An 18,296-nucleotide genomic window follows, 5' to 3' on the forward strand; every position below is an offset into this window, starting at 1 on the left:
AGATGTGAAGTGATTTCTTTTGGAGATGATGGGCAGTTCTTTCTTGGAAAGAGATGTACATGACATGCATTGTGAAAATCAGGAACACTTCTGTTGGAAAACTTGAACACTCAAGTAAAAAACCAGTCAATTTTGAAACAAAATGGAGTTTATCCTTTTTGGAGTTGTCCACAAGGGTAGGGCATTCCTTATCCAGACCTGCTGTCAACATCTGGACTGCAGGGCAGGTTTTCCTGGCTTAACCTCTGCTGGGACAGAGTCCAGAGTGCTCTCAGATGAGACCCACAAGTGACCCGGGGGTGCTCTTGGCTGTTGGACTGCAGGGTTGCCCTCACTAGTGGCGTGTCTGCTTTGGTCTGTAACTGAGTGACACAGGATGAAATTAATTAAACATGTCAGTCTGCTCGTGGTACTGAACATACGAGTTACTGGAGAAGGTAAAACCTTGCCAGTGTGTGTACGATTCAAACCAGCAGTGTCTGGGGTGACTCCTGGAGTTTGAAATGTTTCTTTCACCAATTCCTGGGCGGGCCTATAGTTTCTGCCTGCAAGGGAATTGTCTTTATTTCCTCCTTAGAGACCAAACCTTAGTATCCAGCATTATCAGTCTTCCCTGGGCTCCTAATGAACTAGAAGGGTTTTTAGCACTACTCAGTGCTCTGTCAGAGATGGGAAATGTTTTATTTTGATGAGACTAGATTTCTGTCTCTAGTATTTAGCAGATTTAGATCAATTAATTCTGTAAAACTAATATAACCGAAATATACTGCCTGGAAGGCAAAGTTCATTTGAATTATGCAGAGGTCAAAAAGGAGTTAATTTTTTTAACTTTCTGAGGATTCTACACAAGGAAATACTTCTGGTGTTGTGTCTTACACTTGTAAACTGCAGTTTTAAGAATCTAATCTGCAGATGTGTGTGTGGGACTCGGGTGCTTTGGAGGCGTGGTTTGAGTCTGAGCTCTGTGAGGATGCAAACACAATCACATTTTCTACAGCTTTGCAAGCCTTCAGTTTTAAGAAAGCTGTTCTGGTGACAAAGCTAATGAGGTTGTGTACATGATTTTTGGCTTTTTTCCCTTTGTGATAATTGTTTACCACGAGGCAGACACACAGTAGGACTGTTATCAGGTAAATATTGGTTATCGGGTAAATGTTGGTGAAACTGGACAATGCTGGTGTTCCAGGTTCTGGACAAATTCTTGTGCAATTGGACACTGGCAATATTTAAGGTGCTGGTGAAAGGGGCATGAAATGAGTGTTGTAAAATGAGGGTTCAGTACAGCACATGTTAAGGTTGTGACATACTTGCTTTAAAGGAAACTTACTTTAAAACGTCTCTGTCTGGGCCCTCCTGTTTCATCAGACATAGCTCCTCCTGCTAGAAAGAAAAGGGAAAATGAATGGTTTTGACTGGGCAGTTCAGTTGGTGTTGAGGAAAGATGCTAAACTCAATTGCTTTCACTTCTACTGCAGAACATGATTTTTTTTTTTTCAAGTGATGTGTTACTACTGAAAGCCATATTTCCATGAAATTAGTGTCTGCCATCAGTAGCAATGAAATGAGAGAATTGTAATTCCTTTAAAATGTAGTTGGTTATATTCCTTCTGTGCTGTGATCTCTGAGTAAGTGAACTTGTCAGGCTCATTGCCAATGCTGAGCTGTGTGAGGGGCATTAGTGTCTTCTGTCATTAATATGATTTGTACCCTTGACTTGCTGGATATTCAAGGCAAGCAAAGTGACCATCAATACTTCAAAATTCTTATCTGTTACAGAATTTCACAAACTTATTTGGACAACCATTGGTGTGCTTGCTTTCTCCAACAGCATATCCAAAAGCATTACAAGGTATGTGCAGTATTGCATTTCCCAACAAGCTGCAGTTGCATCATCTATCTATCCCCAGCAGAACTTAGATTCCTCAGGAAAAGACAGCTTTTCACTGCTGTGTAACCCCTACCCCGAAGTAGTATGATAAAGTTTATTTACTGCGTGTGGTAAATAATTTATTCCAACACTGATGATATTTCTAGAGATGGCTCCAACAAGTGCTAGGAGCAAGGGCTCTCCTACACGGAGCCTGAGGAAGTGGCCAGCCCAGTGTGGGGTGAGGGTGGTTATTACAACTCTGGGCAGCTTTATTGCTCCCAGAAAGGGAGCAGAGTCAGTTAAGGTGTCTTGGTGTTAATGCACGTCTCCAGCAAGCCTTTATTGCCAGTCATTGATCAGGTCTGCACGAGAGAAGGTGTAACTAACACACAGGAGTAGCTCCTCTGTGACGGAATTTAGCAGGTGAGCGACTTCATTCTGTGGCAGGGACACAGTTTCTGTTTCATGTGCCAAATGTATCCCTTTATCTATTGATTTATTTTTCCTTTTAGATCAGTCTCAGCGGGGTAGCCTCTTCACACTCTTTCTGAACAATCCGTTAATGGCATTCCTGTTTGTCTCTGGATTATCAAGCATGCGCCGAGGATTGTGGGAAAAGTGTCAGGATTACCTCAGAAAAATCAACCGGGACATTGCCCAGCTGCTGACCCACTCCCGGTCCATAGGTACGGCCTGGCCAGGCACAGCTGAGCCTTCGGGGAGTTTGGAGCCTTTCTAAACTGAGCTTTCTTTGCCTTCTGTACAGATCAGTCCTTTCTTCAGTTTTTTGGGGATGAATTTCTTCGCTTGCTTCTCACAAGATTTATCTTCTGTTCGGCTACTATGAGGATGCACAAAATCTTCCGGGTATGCAGGGATGTGTGTGCCTTTGTGGGAACTCCAGGCCAGGGCCGTAGAACTGCCCTGGCTCAGGTGGGAGGGTCCAAGGGCTGAGCAGGTCCCAAGGGCTGAGCAGGTCCCTGTGACCTCAGAAAGGTGACTGATGCTCACATGCTGTTCCTGCAGCTTGCACTGAGGCTGTGCCTTTGTGTCTCTCTAAAGGCACAAAGCCTTTGACTTGCAGGAGCCTGAGTCCTGGACATAACGCAGCAGGCACACTCCAGTTCAGTTATGTCACTCTGGACAGGCCTGTCTGCTAGAAAAATTCCTCTTAATAACTTAAGATTATTGTTTCTACGCGAGCAAAAAGGTATAGAACAAGACTATAAGAGGAAGTGGGGAGGAGTGGGTCATTATTTCTGGAATGTGTTCATGTGAATGGGTTTTGAAAGGTCTTTGAAGTGTAAATGAATACACTAAATAGGAAGATGGTATTTTGCCTCCCTGTTGGTTAAAGCTGTGCCAACAGAGAAGTCTGCTTCTGGATCTACACCATTTTATGTGAGTGTTGGCATATAAACTGCCTGCTCCATTTTAAACACTGCAGGGAAAAATGGGAGTGGAGCACTGAAAAGTGCAGTATTCAGCTGTGGAACTGGAGACATCCAGCAGCTCTCCAAGCCTAAGTCAGCTACCTGGGCTGCTCTGATACCAGGGAAAAGAAGTAGGTCTGTGTTAGTGTGGAGAGACTTGCCCCCAGTGTCTTAGATATTTGTTTTAGGATGAGATGAATCTCCCACTGGAGATGCTTACATGTCTGTAATTTCAAGAAATGAACTCCAGCCTAGTAGGTAAGTACAGGTGAATATTTTTTTGTCTTTTTCAGTGGTTTCCTTTTTTTTTCTGCAAAGCCTCAGCGAACATACCAGTAACTATCTCAGATGAACAGGCATTTGTTTTGCCACTGTGACCATCTCTGAGTCAATGGAAAGAGAAAACTGAAAATTGTAGAATATTTTCTCTCTCTCTGCCTTACCGAACAGATTAGGGTGAAATTGGCATTTTGCAGTCTTCTTCCTAGAGGGTGTGAAAGAAATGAGTGTCTGATTCTCTTTGTTTTCACTGTCATCTAGCAGGAGACTCGAAATTATCCTGAATCTTATCCTCAGCTGCCAAGAGATGAAACGGTGGAGAACCCTCACCTCCAAAAGCACATTTTGGAGCTGGCTTCCATACTGGATGTTAGGAATGTTTTCCTGGAAAACACACTCGATGACTATTAAAAGAAACTGTCTTACTGCAAAGGGGATTCCCTGGCCACAGATTTTGAATGGTGCAGTTTTATAATGTGAAAATCATAAAAGGAAGTACTTGATTTTATTTTTAAATTTAGGACCATTATTTTAAAAAGTAATAATAAACAGCTGCTAGTTGAGCTGTTCCATTCTGTATGGGGTCAATTTTATAAACAGAAGTTTTCATGTCTTTTAAATGTTAAAACTAAAGAATCACTAGAGGTTTATTTCTGGTCTTGTGGCTGTCAACCACATTTCCAACAGCTGATCCTAAGCATAGAAGTACTATTGGTTACCTTTAGCCCACATTTGTGGAAATCCTTTATTTTTATACAATTTTAAGAAATTGGAAAGAAAAAAATCAACAGAAAAACCAATATTTTATCCCCAAAGAGTTTGGATTTGAAATGTTAAAGATGGAACCACACAGTGCAAACCAACAATAGCAATAACACAGATTCCTTCATAACAAATATATTTTTTCAGTCTTAGGCAAGTGAGGAGACAAAACTGTGGACAATTAAGTTGCATTTGGAGCAGTGCTTTGAAGTGAATTTGTAAAGATACTTAATGCTCCCTATAAGTTTGACACAGCAGTTTTCTGTATGAATTGTGTACTGCTGGCCAAGGACCTGGCTGGGCAGGTGGTCAATAGGTGAACAAACTGCAAACCCTAAAAGTCAGCCCCCACCTCTCACTGTCATGTGGGGCATCCTGCCATTTGTGCTGCTGCCACAGGAGGAGGGGGCATTCTTCAGTTTGAGGTACTATTTAGAAATTCCAGCATTTCCAGCAGGTGTTACCCCTCCTTTCCGTGTGTGGATGGAATGTGTGGCCCCCACAGCATGACCACTCCCTGATAGGAGCTGAGAGGACATCCTGTACAGTGCTGTACGAGCCCCTCCTGTCACTCGTGTGTCTGACCCCGCTGTGCCACAGCCCTGTGCCCTGGGAGAGGTGCTGATGTTCCCCTTGCAGGTGAAACCAAGTGGGAGCTGCCATAACCCCTGGATGTTTTGCATGTCCCCCCCATGGCTCAGTCCTGCCCTGGAACCAGGAGCACCGAGGGGCTGTAACTGTGTCAGCACCATCAGCTCCCCAGCCCATGAGCTCAGTGTGGGTGTCAGCAGGAGGACAGTGGCCTTTGGGAAGGGGCTGGCTGGAGAAGGCTGTTGTGGCCGCTGGGTAGAGTGCTGGCTGGCTCATTTGGGACTGCACTGCCTGCCCTGCAGAGCTAGAGGAGCTCTGGCAGCTCCTGGCAGTGCAGGGTGAGCAATGATGAGAGAATGGAGATACTTTAAACTATTAAATGAAAAAGTCAATTGTCACTGTTCCATGGGCTGCTAGAAAAGAAGTGAGAGGACAAGTCTGAGCAGTGCTTTTTGTTGAACCCCAGCCATGCCTCTGTGCTTAGGTGGAAACAGTGCAGAACTTGGTGACTGCTCTAGTGTCATGGCAGCCCTGGGTGCAGAGCATCACCCCGGGTTGTGATCTGGTCAGCCAGAACAGCACTGGTGGATCCACTCTGCTGAGGGAGCACAGTGTGGAACAGCAGGAAGGGCGGCAGTGTAGCTGGGGAGTTTGCATGAAGGTTCTTTGTAGCTGGGCTGAAGCTTGCACCATCCATCCTTTATTTCCCAAGTGTACAAAATCCTGTGAATGCTCGTGTTTGTCCTAAGCAGTCTTGAAGCTGGTACATTGAAACCCCCCTCCCCTTGGTGCTGCTCTTTGGACTCTGGCAGGACTTCATTTCCTGGGCTGTGGAGTCTGTTCCAACGAGTGTGTGTTTGTGTGTGTGCATGTGTGTGCTCGGCGTTTGTGTGTGTATGTACAGTACACATACATCTACTGGCTGGTGTAAATTGTAAATATGTATATATGTATAGGTACTTGTATATGTATTAAAAGAATGAACCACTACAATGTCTATATACAAAATTTATATATACACACATACGCCATGTTGGGTGGATTCCACAAGGTGCTGCAGATCATTTGTGGTTGTAGTAAAGGTTATGGCTCTTCTGCCACTGTAATTTGCTGTTTCCAGGGACTTACCCTTGGGCCTTGAAATAATTCATAACTGATTCCAGGTACAGGAGCCCTTAGTTAGCCAAGGGAATGGGTACCCCTGTATGTATTACAGTGATAAGATCCATGTATTTACTGTGAAGCTGATCCCTGCCTTTCTGCCTGGTAGGAGGTCCCTGGTTGCTAAAACGTGGGATTGTATGTGGAGGCTAAAGATGCAGGAAGCTTTTAATGCAGCAGCAAGTGAGAGGCAGGTTATCTGTTGCCCTGCCTGCTGTTCCTCTACCAGCAGTGTTCAGCTTGCATGGAAAAAGGGAATTGAGTTTTCCCCAGCTCACTGCCTTCCAACCAAATGCTTTTGCTTTGCTTTAGCTTTTGCTTTGATGAAGCTATTCTCATTTTGGTTCCATCCCTGTGGAAAAGAAAAGAGTATTGCTGTTTCCAAGCATAGGAGTGATGATGATGATTCCACTCATGTGGGCTGGTGAACCTCTGGGACATTGCTTGTGAACTGACTGGGAAAGCCTTGGTGCTCCTTACCTTTGTTTAGCCAGGCTGAAGTGGGCAGTCCTTGCTTGTGACCTGAGAGGCTTCTACCATTTGCAGCCCTTCAAGGAAGTTCTGTTTGCTTTTTGCCAAGGTAGATCTCGTCAGAGAAGAATGCACTTTTAAAAATACAAAACGCCCTGAAGAAGCTGGAATGTAGGAGGAGAATATAGGCCTTGAAAATTAGTTCAGAAGTTGAACTTAGCAGCAGTGACTGTCCAACTCAAAAATTAATTCTTGAGGTTCCTAATTCTCCTCTTACCTGCTGATCTTTGTTAGAAGGTCCAGTACTGGGACGTTCAAAGATAAAGATTTCACTCCTGTTGTGTTGGGAGGAGTATGGAATTGTACTGTGGAAGCAGAGGGCTCATACCCTCTGTCTGCTCTAGCTATAGCTAGGATGAGTGTCTGGTCTTGGATTTTGAGCCAGCCCCTCCCTTCCCACCCAAAGAACTGCATTCAAGATGAAAATGTTGATGTTTTCCCCTCCAAGTTAAAGCTTGTCTTGTTTGAACTAAGTCATTCTAAACTTGTGCTACTGTGTGCTCTGTGCTATGGTCGTAGGTACCTCTCGGTGTATGCTTGTGTGTACTGAAGAAAATCTGGTTTCTGTATCTCACAGTCCTCAGTGTGGAAGCGAAGCAAAGACTGAACCCCTTTTAAGCGAGAAGAGAACAAATCCTTTTCTTCTCAGGCCTGATGCCTTCCCTCTTGTCTCGCTCTCCCTTTCTCCATGTATCTTTATTGCTTATATTAGCGGAGAAGACTTGCCAGCACCAGGCAATGCCAAATTAAAGGGGTAAATTCTGCATGTAATACATTGAGAGGACAAGGTGAACTGGACCAGCTGTGTCCTTACAGGACTGCTCCTGCCTGGCTCCCTACTCCCTGCATGTGGTGTGCTCAGATGAATCCTGCTCCCACAGTAGGTTTGTGCTCCTGCTCAAACTGGCTTTGGAACATCTCGCCAAAGTTAACTGCTGTTGCCTTTTTTTCCCCTTTGACTTCTCAAAATAACAGTGAGAGGGCAATACAGGGTTATGAGTCTTTAATGCTCTGGTTTTTAATTCCTCTTGGGATGTGATGTGTCATTTTGCTTTGTGCACAAGCTAAATAGAGCACTAACTTCCATGAGCTGTGCAAACAGGACTTGCTCCCTGGAGTGCTTTCTTGAGAAGTTTCAGGATGCTTCTTTGAGTAGTTAATCAAAATAATGTCTGTCAAGTCAGGACTGACTAAACCCCTCAAGACTGTTCCCCCAGGGAGATGTGCAGAGATGTATTTAAAGGATCATAGGAAATAGATGGGGGCAACAGGAAATTTGGCTTCAATTAATCATCTTCAAAAGCTACAATTTGAATAGCTCTGGTCAGGCTTCTCCCCTAAGGATGGGATGGAAGTGCTGTTCCATAGCCCATCCCTGTCATGAGTTAGGAAGCACCTCCCCTGCCTCACTGCCTCCTGTGTCCTGTAACCATGCTGTGCTGCAAGTCTGCTCCTTCCCGAAAGCTAAAAATCTTGGAATCTGTCTGAACAACTGTTTTGTCTTGAGGTTTCTTTTGTAAAAGCTTTACCTGTGTTCAGTTCCTCAGTAACTGTCCGAGTGCAGCTCAGTGGTGCAGCAGTGGCCGAGCCTCACTCAGTCCTGGTGGTGTTGGTGGCTGTGGCTGCTCCTGGGGCCGAGGGAGCTCTGCAGGCAGGAACAGTTGTATGAACAAGGAAAAAAATCTAATACAGGGAGCTGAACACTGCTCTGTGCACCTTGTAAGGTCAGACTGGGCACAGCGGCCAGGGCAAAGCTCTCCAGAGCAGATTATACACTCCTGAAGGGGCTCTCTTACAATTTTAACATGGGACTTTTAGAGCAATTCTGTTCTGTGACCAAATGTATTCAGGTGCTTTGAAGATCTGGGTGTCCACTAATAGAGCAGAGGACACACGCAACTGCTTTAGATTTAGGAGTGACAGTCAGCCACTTTTTGTTTTCCCATCTAAACCATTACTATGCCACGGCTGAGGAGAGTTAGTTCGGGATTTTTGAATCTGACAGATCCTTTTGGGGTTAAGGACTGTCTCTGAATTCTGCCTAGATGCACGAATAGATGTTTTGTTCCAGGTTTCATTCTCATTGGGAGCAGACCCCAGCACAGCTCGCTGGCCTGCAGGAGCCCCAGAGCAGAGCAGATCTCTCCAGCCCCATCCCAGCAGCTGCTCCTTCCAGAATAAACCCTGCTGGGGGGATCTGCCCCCTTGACTTCACAGGTTGCTTTTGGCACGTGTTTATTACCATTCCGCCATTGAACTGGTTAGTTGGGAGCAGGATTCTGCCTCATGCAGGCTGAAAAGCACAAGTTGCTTCTGCCCTGGGCAAGGCCCAGCGAGAAGGACGAGGGGAGTGCAGGTGGGAGTGTTTGGGAGCGTTCTGGGAATGCAGAGGGACCGTGCCTCGGGCAGCCCAGCTGCAGAGGTACAGGGAGCGTTTTGCCTCTCTGAGAATCAAATTATTTATTACCAAAAGTAATTTTATAGTGAATTGGTTTAAAGTTATTTTACAGCTGTGTGCCTGTATATCGTATTTTGGTAAAAACTGATATTTTCCTTAAAATATATAGAGATATATAAATAAACTTTTTTTGGAGCAAATGGACTTTTTTGCAAGGGATCTGTAATCGCCAAAGCAGTGTGATGCCAGAAGCGACTCTGCCGTTGTTCGGGGAGGGAAGAAGCGTGTTTGTGTTACTGCTGGACACTGCGGGGAGAAGCAAAGGCCGCGATGGAGCCGGGCCCTGCCGTTCGTCCCCGCCGGAGCGGACACACCCGCTCCGGGCGGGTACCACAGCCCGAGCGCCAGCCCCGCGTCCCGCTCGTCACCGCCTTTCCAGCCTTTCCAGAGACTTTGGAGCAGATTTCCGTTCGCTTTTGTCCCCGCCCGCCGGGGCCGCTCCCGCCCGGTGTTCTCGGTTGTGCCGTGTCCGAGCCGTTCGCTGTCCCTGTCCCGGCCGCCGCCGTCCCGGCCCCGCCGGCGGACTGTGCTGTCAATAAACTGTGGTAAACGCTCGTAGCGAGGCGCCTGGTCCGCTCCGGGGTGGGACGGCGGGAGGGAGGAGCGGGGCTGAGGGCGGGGCGGGAGGGGCGGGGCGGCAGAGGAGCGGGACTGAGGAAGGAGCTGGGCCGGGGGAAGCGGGAGGGGCGGGGGAGGAGCTGAGCCGGAGGGAGGAGCGGGGCTGAGGGCGGAGCTGGGTCGGAGGGAGGAGGGCCAGGAGCGGGACCGGCGCAGGAGCGGGGCCGGGGGAGGAGCGGGGCCGGCGCCGCTTCCGCCCCGCGCGGCGCTTCCGGGTCGGCGGTGCCCGGGGAAGCGGCGGCGGCCGCGGGACCGGCGAGGCCCGGCCGGGCATGGGCGGTGAGGAGCGAGGGGCCGGAGGACCGGGAGATCAGGGGGCGGCTGGGCCGGGACCGCGGGGGAGCGGCGGTGACGGGCCTTCGATGCCTCGGGGCGGAGCAGCCGCCGCGGGCCGGGCCGGGCCGAGCCGGGCCGAGCCGGGCCGGGCCGGGCCTCCCTCGCGTGTGGGTGAGGGCCGGGCTGAGGGGACCCGCCCGCTCTCCCGGCCCGGGCCCCGCCGCCGTTTGGGGCCGTTGGTTTGGGACTTTAACGGATTCTGCTCCGGGAGACCCGATTTTTTAACGTGTTGTAACAGATGCGGTGTTAAAAGGATATCTGTTACCTCTAAATGGTTCATGGGGGTGGGATTTTTTAGTGTGGAACCCATTTCTGTTTGATTTGCAGGTACTGCCAGGCCTTGAGGGCTTTAATGGCACTAGAAATGCAGTAAACCAGTGGATGAGGCTCAGAATTCAATCTCAGCATTTGGAAGCTTTAGACAGAGTGTCAGCGTATTAAACGTTGGAGGTCGTGGCTTTCCAAAGGATCTGGATATTTCAGGGCTGTAGAGCAGTAAAATGTTTGCCAAATTGAAGAAGAAGATCGCGGAGGAGGCAGCGGTTGCTCCCAGGCCCGGAGGAGCCGCCCGCATCCCCAGGTCTGTCAGTAAGGAATCGATCACGTCTGTGGGAGCAGACTCCGGAGACGACTTTGTGAGTTACACCTTGTTTTGAAATCTGATTTCTTTGACAGCATTTTTATTATGGTTTTGCAGACAACCATTTTAAGTGTAGTGTGCAATTTGAATACGTGCTGTGGTGTCTTTGTAAGTGTATCTCTTAGCATAAAGGTATAATTAGCTTGAGTAAACTTAAATATTGAAAACATTTGTTAGACATAGAAGTTGCCAGGAGGCTTCCATTCCTGTGTAAACATGACTTACAAAGCTGTTTCAATACAAAACATTGATAAATAGATATAAAATAGTGAATAAAGCTGTTGTTACATGTGAGATACCTCTTAGTAAAATTAATTACAGAAGCACAGAATCCTAGAGTGGTTTGGGTTGGAGGTGACCTTAAAGCTCGTCCACCCCCTGCCATGGGCAGGGACACCTTCCACTAGACCAGGTTGCTCCAAGTCCTGTCCCACCTGGCCTGGAACACGTCCAGGAATGGGACAGCCACACCTTCTGTCTTTAGAAAAGCCAGCTAGATGCTGGCCAGTTTTCATTTTACCTTTTGGCTTCCTGGTACTCTTCCTGCCAAAAACATCTGTACAGTGTTATTGCACTCAAAACTACTGTAGTTCCTCTCTTTCATTATAAAACATTGTTTAAACAAGTGGTAAAATTCCAGGAGTGTATGGGTTAAATGAAGCCCTGGAATGCTCTGGCACCTCTGCCCTGGATGGCTGGCTGTCACATTTTTGAAAGCCTGGATTAAGGCAGTGTCACCCCACTGCTGGAGCCAGCAGGACTCAGTGCAGAGCCAGCAGCGAGTCACTGTTTGCTGTCTGCAGAGTAAAGAAGTTATTTACACAGTTGAGTTTTAAATAATTTTTTTTCTGAAGCTCAGCTGAAATTGCAGTTCTGTTAAGCAGAAAGCTGGAGCTCCTAATGTTTAAATACATTTTATAGTGGAAATATATTAGTCTTGTGTTTTTCTGAGGGTTTTTTTTAGCACTTAGGAAATTCTCATGTAGGAGTTCTGTTTACCATCTTGCAAGTTTGGAGAACAGAAAACAAATAATGGTGGTGACTGAAGTTTTGAGTGGTTTTCAGAAAACCTCCAAGAATTAGTTGTTTTATCAATATTCATTTAACTGCTCTTGCTATTGATTTTTGTGGAGCAAAAACCACCAGAGGACTCATAAGTCAGTTATACAGCAGATTTTGCACGGACAGATTGCTGCATCAGGGCTTCAGCGAGCTTATCCCACCTGAAAAGCATTACTGCTTCTTTTTTAATTACTTTGATTTTCACGACTTTGGCTTTGACCTTTCCTGGTGCCTGCGCTGTAGAGCCCGATTTCCTCCCCCTCAGTCATTCCATTCCCCCATCTCCTCAGTGACAGTTTGGACAAACAGTTCCCAGCACCAGCTCCTTCCCAAGCGTTGTGCTCTGGGGAGCAGGCAGCCTGACACTATTAAGCCCTTGCTGGTTTTCTCCTTCAGCACTTTTTACACTTTCTGCTGTGCTAGTATGATTTTCCCCTTTATGTGAAAAACAAGAGCTATTCCTAGGCAGGAGAGTGGTTATTATCCCAGACTTAATGTATGGTGGGATTGCTTTTTCTAAATTTTGTAAGTTACAGAGTGTTGCTTTTCTCCCAAGGCTTCTGATGGAAGCAGCTCCAGAGAGGATCTTTCATCCCAGTTGTTCAGAAGAAATGAACAAATAAGAAAACTGGAGATGAAGCTGTCTGGTATGTGCCCTGATACATATAAAACTTGTTACTTTAGGAAATGTTTTCCTTTGAATTTACATTGTCTAATTTGTTAAAAATACATGGCGTTAGGGTCTTTTGAAAACTGATTTGTAGCAAGCCTGTTGATTGACAACAAGGCAGGGAGCATCCAGTATCATTATTTTTTTGTAAAGGCAACTGGCTCTTTGCTAATTTCAACAGTACGTTTATGCGATTCCTTGGAACAGCTGGGATCGCTTTCTGTCCCACGTTTCAAACAGCGTCTGTCCCCACTTGTGTGGAATGTTTGTTCCTCATAGGGTCTGAGTGTTCTGATATTGACAGTAACACAGTGCCATCCTCAAAGAACTGAGCTTGAAAATGAGGAAAAAGCAAAGAATTCAACATAAAACAGTCCTGAGGCTTTTTTCTTTCTAATTCCTTGTTCTGTAAAGTTGTAGTGAAGGCTGTCACCGCTCTCCATCCCTGTTGTAGGGAGGGGACCAGAGACTGGGCTGAACTGTGTAACACTGCTGCTTCCCAAAGCTCATGGGAGCCCTTGGAAAATAAGGAAAAATTACAGCCAGATCAGGATTATTTTAATTTATTCTGGAGACTTATCAGGCTTCTGTTCAGTTCAAGAAAATATAGGGTTCAAAAATAATTTCACATCGAATTTGAAAGGCCCAAGTGCTCATCTGCTTGCACATGGTAAACTTAAAAGTGCTGGCTGGGGCTTAACACAAGAGAGGGAGGCTCTTGAGTGTCAGGAGTCTCATGCAGGCAACCACCCAGTGAGTAAATCCTCTTTTCCATCATACAGGAACTTCTTCAGGGTGTGTGTATACTTGTTTTAGTTTTTATTCCCTGCCTCCTGTGTCAGTTCTGCTGAGTGAGGATGGGGGCAGTGCTGTAGGACTGGAACAACGAGTAAATGGATGCAATGGCCATGAATAAACCCTTCCTTGCACCCTCCAGTGCCAGAACCTTTCCTGAACAGAGTTAAATATATCACTGTTCTGGGATGAAGTAAAAAGGGAGGGACAGTTGTTCATTCTCTGGTTCTGCCCTTGTCTGTGTGACTGACACCCCTGGGACAGGCCCTTCTGTTTGTGCCAACCCTGTGGACAGTACAGAACTATTTGCTTGTTCATTGTTGTGGTCACCCAAGTTTTCCTCAGCAGGAATGATTTTCTGATTGAGAAAATCATTGTCATTTGCCACTCATCCTTTTTTCTTTCTTTTTTTTTTTTTTTTTCCGTGAAAATGTCCTTCCCCAATGTCTGTCCATTCCTGGTCTGTTCTTCTCCCTCCTCACACAAGATTATGCTGATCAGATCCGAAATCTGCAGAAGATAAAAGAGAAGCTTGAAAATGCATTAGAAAAGCATCAGGATTGTACGTATTCTTCTTTTTTTCCTTTTTGTTTAGTTAAGTTGAAAATTGCTGTGGTTGGAAGGAAAGGGGTTTGGTGTACAGGTGTGCCAATGATTTCCTTTCAAACTGTGCACCTCTGTACTGTGAAGAATTAGAACACGAGTTGTTACCTCATTTACAGCATAAAAAGCAGCAGCAGTGTGTTTAACAAAATTGTTATTATACTCCTCCTGCCAAATTTGGGGCTAACATGCAGGAAAGGCCTTTTAGAAACCCCCAGCTTTGTTCTGATCCAGCAAGGAGCAGTATTCCTGTCTGCTGTTAGCTTTGGCTCCTGGCCAGCATGCAAGCAGCGTGAGGGAATGAGCAGCACAGCGTTAGTGCTGCAGTCAAGATGGGGCTAATTACTTGCAGAAGAAGCTCTTTAAAGTTATAAATAACTTACAGAAAAGTGAGAAGCAATTTTAAAAGATGATTTTTTAATATAGCTGGTGGTTCTCTGTTGATAGCCTCCATGAGGAAGTTTCAGGAGCAGAATGAAGCTCACCAGGCCAGTCGAGCCAAGATGGCTGAAGGAATGGCTTTGGCCTTGGTAAAAAAGGACAAGGTAACAGAGCTTGAGCAGGACTTTTGACTCCCATGACCCTGATGATTTAAGCAGGTGTTGCTATTAATTAAAATAATTGTTCAGCACTGTGTGAGCATGCCAGCACCAAGGGAAGGGAGGGAGTGCTGAGCTCAGTGCCAGGAATGGTGCAGGACTTGTCACTGCCTGGACTGTTCTGACTGGTTTTTACAAGAGTCCACAAAAATTCCTAATGAAAGGTTAAGCTTGTGTTTTGATAAGATTCAATGGCACTAGACCTGTTGTCACATTTTTTTTACTTGCATAAAGCTTATGTATTCAGGTAGCATGAATGATTCCTCAGCTTTTATCTATTCAAGCACTGGCTGTTACTCTACTGCTGCTGATTATTTTTTTAATCATTACCAAAGCTGAGTATCTGCTAACAATAAAAATGCTTTTTATTTCTTTTAACCATAATTGTTGTCCTTGAAAATCTTCAAATGGATTTTTATATCTTTTTTCTCCTTTCTTTCTTTCTTGTTCAGGAGTGGATGGAAAAACTTGGTCAAGTTGAAAAGGTAATTAACCTTGGATGGTTTTCTCAGGGGGTGTACTGTGTCTCTGTGTGTGTTTTGCAAACACCATCCTGCACACTTCCAGCTCTATCAGAACTTGACTCTGTTTGGCCTTTTTTATTATTTGGTCCTTGTTCAGTGGGAGAGGCAAATCATTTGCTTTTGTTACCGGCTCAAATGCTTGGGGAGGCCTTTCCAGAATTATTTTTCAGTGGGGAAGTAAAGAATGATGGGTTGTGATGGGCAAGTTGTCCTTCTGTAAGGTGGAACATCGTCCATATTTAAGAGTTCAGTTCAGATGGTCACTGGTGGCATTGCAATGAATTCAGATTTCTTTTTATATTTTTTTGAAGTTTGGTAATTTGCCCTGTGATATGAACCTGAAAGGATTTCTAGTTCTGTATGGAGCACCATCAGGAGCTGTATGGCTGCAAAACAAGATTTCTTTCCCAGAGAGTTCACCTAAACTCCCATTGACTTGACATGAGCATACAGATATTCTTTGATTTCTTTCACTTTTGTTCATTTATCAGGAAAAAAAAATGCTTCAAACACAGTTACAAGAAATGAGGGAGCAGAGTTTGAACCTTTTCCAAAAACGAGATGAAATTGATGAACTGGAGGGCTTTCAGCAGCAGGAAATTGCCAAAGTTAAACACATGGTAAGAATATTTTAAACTTTTCAGTTCCTAAAATTTTTACTAGGATATCAAGTTAGTGGTAGCCCTGCATTCATTTTTTTAGCCTTTATGCTTGTACACAGATTTGGTTAGTGTCAAGATCCTAACAGTGGGTACTGAATACAATATTACATAGTTTATTATCTCACTTATTCAGCCCACAACTTAGTAAAACAGGCAAGCTTCAATGAAAAGGTTAATCAGTATTACTGGTCATCTGTAATGCCATAGATAATCTTCTAATATTCAGCTTTTGAAAAAGGAAGAATCTCTGAGCAGAACAGAGCAGGAGCTCGAGGCGCGCGCTCAAGAACTGACCCAGGCTAAAGCAGAGCTGCAGGAGGCGAGGAGCGAGTCCTCGAGCCTGAGGAAGGATCTCCAGGACTTGCAGCAGCAGTTCTCGGAGCTGGAGGCTCGGAGGTATGGAGCTGTGGATGTGTTTCCCCTGTGGTTTTACTTCATGCTCAGGTCTGTCTCATTGGAAGAGTTTATATATGTAGTGAATTGACTGAATTTTTGCCTCTGCTATGGTCATGGGGATGTAAATGCCAAGCCAATGGTAGTAATACTTTTTTTGTAAATTACTTCCTTTTTTCGTAGTTTGAATGCTTAACTATCACTTTTTTTTGGAAAATGTATAATCAAGCAGTGATTGGTGGTGGCTGGTTTTAGGACAAGAAAATTTTGTTGATGCTTAGTCCATTTTCATAAGCAGCAGAATTATCTGCTAAAGATTATTTTTCTGGAACAGTATGTCACTTGTTTTTATTCTCTTTCTGTGAAGAGATGAACTAATGACAGCTGAGACAAATGCAGAAAATAAGATCACTGCTCTGGAGCTAAGAGAACAGGAGCTACAAACTGTCATTCAGCAGCTTTCTGTAGACTTGCAAAATGTAAGTTTGAGCCAAGTGAGATTTGATTCAAAGAGCTCCATGTTTGCAGAAGTTAGATTAGATATCAGTTATGTGGTGTTGGAAATTTAAGTTTCAAAGTAAGTAATTTCTCAAAATGTTTAGGCTCGAGTGGCTGGTTCTGGTTGTGAGAAGAGACTGGAAGTGTTGCAAGTGGAGCATGAATCTCTGAAGGTGGAATATGAGCAACAGAAGCAAAAGGTGAAGCGCTTTCGCATGTGTGTGCTGTAGGTGGTGTAAAGGTGCACATCTGGGTCATGTACACCTTTCTGTAGTTGGAAGTTTGGCATCTGGAAAGTGTCCTAGGATCATATTTCAAATAGGACTTTCCTTTCTAATGGCATTTCCAAAAGTCAAACAACAACAGATTAGCTGAAAGCTTCATTACAAAAAAGATTCTGTGATTTCTCATTCTCACAGATGACTTTTGAATTTGCTGAGAGAGATAAACTGACTGAACAGCTGCAGGAAAAGGTGTCTTCCCTGGAAAAAAAGCTAGAAAGAAATCTCTCAGGAGATGAACATATGCAGGAGCTGCTCAAAGAGGTAATTACACAGTTACAGGCCGTTTAGAAGTACAGTATTAGTGAGTTGTTTCTTTTGGGGTATTTTAGGTCATACATTACTTCTCACCCATGGAAAGAATAGCTGCTGATGTCATACAGGCACATTTGTCCTGTCAGTGTGTTTTGGCACACTGTCTGTGCTGGGCAGAACATGTGGCTGGCTACGCTGAGCCTGCTTGTGTGGATCCTGCACAGGTGTCTTGTGTTGGCCTTTCTGCATTGTCCATTTGGGCATTGCATCTGACTGCTTAGAAGGAAAAGAGCAGCTTTCCAACATCCCCACAAGAGGTGGAACAATTAGGGTTTTTTTTTTTATTAATCCTTACAAGAACAGGAAATGCTTTTCCTTGTTCTTTGGCAAGGCAGTGGGGCAGGGAGGGGAGCTGTTTGCACATAGGTGTGCAAACAGAATGTTGTATGCTGAAAACCTCAGCCTCAGAAGTGCTAAACAACAGCTGAAAACAGAAACTTAGCTGTGGTTTATCCCCTTTCTCTCATTGCTTCTTGATCTCTTTCTCAAGCACTGATGTTCCAGCTCAGAATCAGCCTGGAGCAATGTCTTCCCAGCTGGGTCTTGGGGAGACAAGGGAATGTTGCTCTTCCCTGGTCAGGGTGCCTACAGTCGCATCACCTCAGTATTTCTGTGATGAAAGGACTTGGCTTAGTAAGCTCAAGCCAGTTTAAAGTCCATCTAGAGATACTGAAACATTCTGTCCCATTTTAGTTTGACCTTATTAATGAAGTAAAAAGGAAAATTTTAACTACATCCCCCCAACTTATGTCTTTGTCCATCCTTCCTCCTGTTCTTCGCCTCAATGTAATCTTCAGAAAGCTGCTCTTGAGCAGAGGCTGGAGGAGAGCAGGCAGCAGGTACTGACAGACAGGACACAGCACAGCGGGGCTGTGAACCGGTTGGAAACACAGGTGAGTAGTTTTAAATTCCACTACAGATTCCCACTGTTTTCATCCTCTATGTCCTATTCCTCCTCCCCTCACTGCACTACCAGCCAAAGGTAAGACTGCACATTTAGTCACATTTGGTCTTGAAAGGAGAATAATTGATCCGTGTCTCTGGGCATCTCCCCACTTTTGTGGGTGGAGGAGGGCCTAGAGGTCAAGGTAGAGGTTTTGTGCAGATCCTGCCTGTACTAAGAAACAAATAACTCAAGTGCAAGCATTGCTGGGGTAGTGCTGTGGTGAAGAGTTTCTAAAACCAGCATGTGTCAAATAGACAGCCTCTCTCATC

At 45.2% G+C, this 18,296-nt stretch overlaps 1 protein-coding gene across 11 annotated transcripts in view; it reads left to right on the forward strand.

The window, feature by feature from the left end:
• Nucleotides 1–18,296, forward strand: part of GOLGA1 (golgin A1) — a 56,335-nt gene that overhangs the window by 29,118 nt on the left and 8,921 nt on the right. For 5 of the 11 annotated variants that reach the window (XR_011155556.1, XR_011155557.1, XR_011155558.1 and 2 more), the window contains 5 exons: nucleotides 1,777–1,849; nucleotides 2,383–2,556; nucleotides 2,637–2,737; nucleotides 3,844–9,630; nucleotides 10,367–10,529. Coding sequence is in view for 5 of the 11 variants with exons in the window: in XM_069031722.1 (XP_068887823.1) it covers nucleotides 10,540–10,674; nucleotides 12,298–12,388; nucleotides 13,694–13,768; nucleotides 14,257–14,354; nucleotides 14,861–14,893; nucleotides 15,424–15,552; nucleotides 15,821–15,990; nucleotides 16,355–16,466; nucleotides 16,590–16,685; nucleotides 16,905–17,030; nucleotides 17,879–17,974 (1,161 nt within the window). In the remaining 6 variants the exon portion in view is untranslated. Of the gene's footprint in view, nucleotides 1–1,776; nucleotides 1,850–2,382; nucleotides 2,557–2,636; nucleotides 2,738–3,843; nucleotides 9,631–9,886; nucleotides 9,983–10,366; nucleotides 10,675–12,297; nucleotides 12,389–13,693; nucleotides 13,769–14,256; nucleotides 14,355–14,860; nucleotides 14,894–15,423; nucleotides 15,553–15,820; nucleotides 15,991–16,354; nucleotides 16,467–16,589; nucleotides 16,686–16,904; nucleotides 17,031–17,878; nucleotides 17,975–18,296 lie in introns of those variants that run through there. The other 6 variants (XM_069031722.1, XM_069031721.1, XM_069031723.1 and 3 more) reach the window with 6 other exon arrangements.

This window comes from Aphelocoma coerulescens, chromosome 17, assembly GCF_041296385.1.
Source record: "Aphelocoma coerulescens isolate FSJ_1873_10779 chromosome 17, UR_Acoe_1.0, whole genome shotgun sequence".
NCBI lineage: Eukaryota > Metazoa > Chordata > Aves > Passeriformes > Corvidae > Aphelocoma > Aphelocoma coerulescens.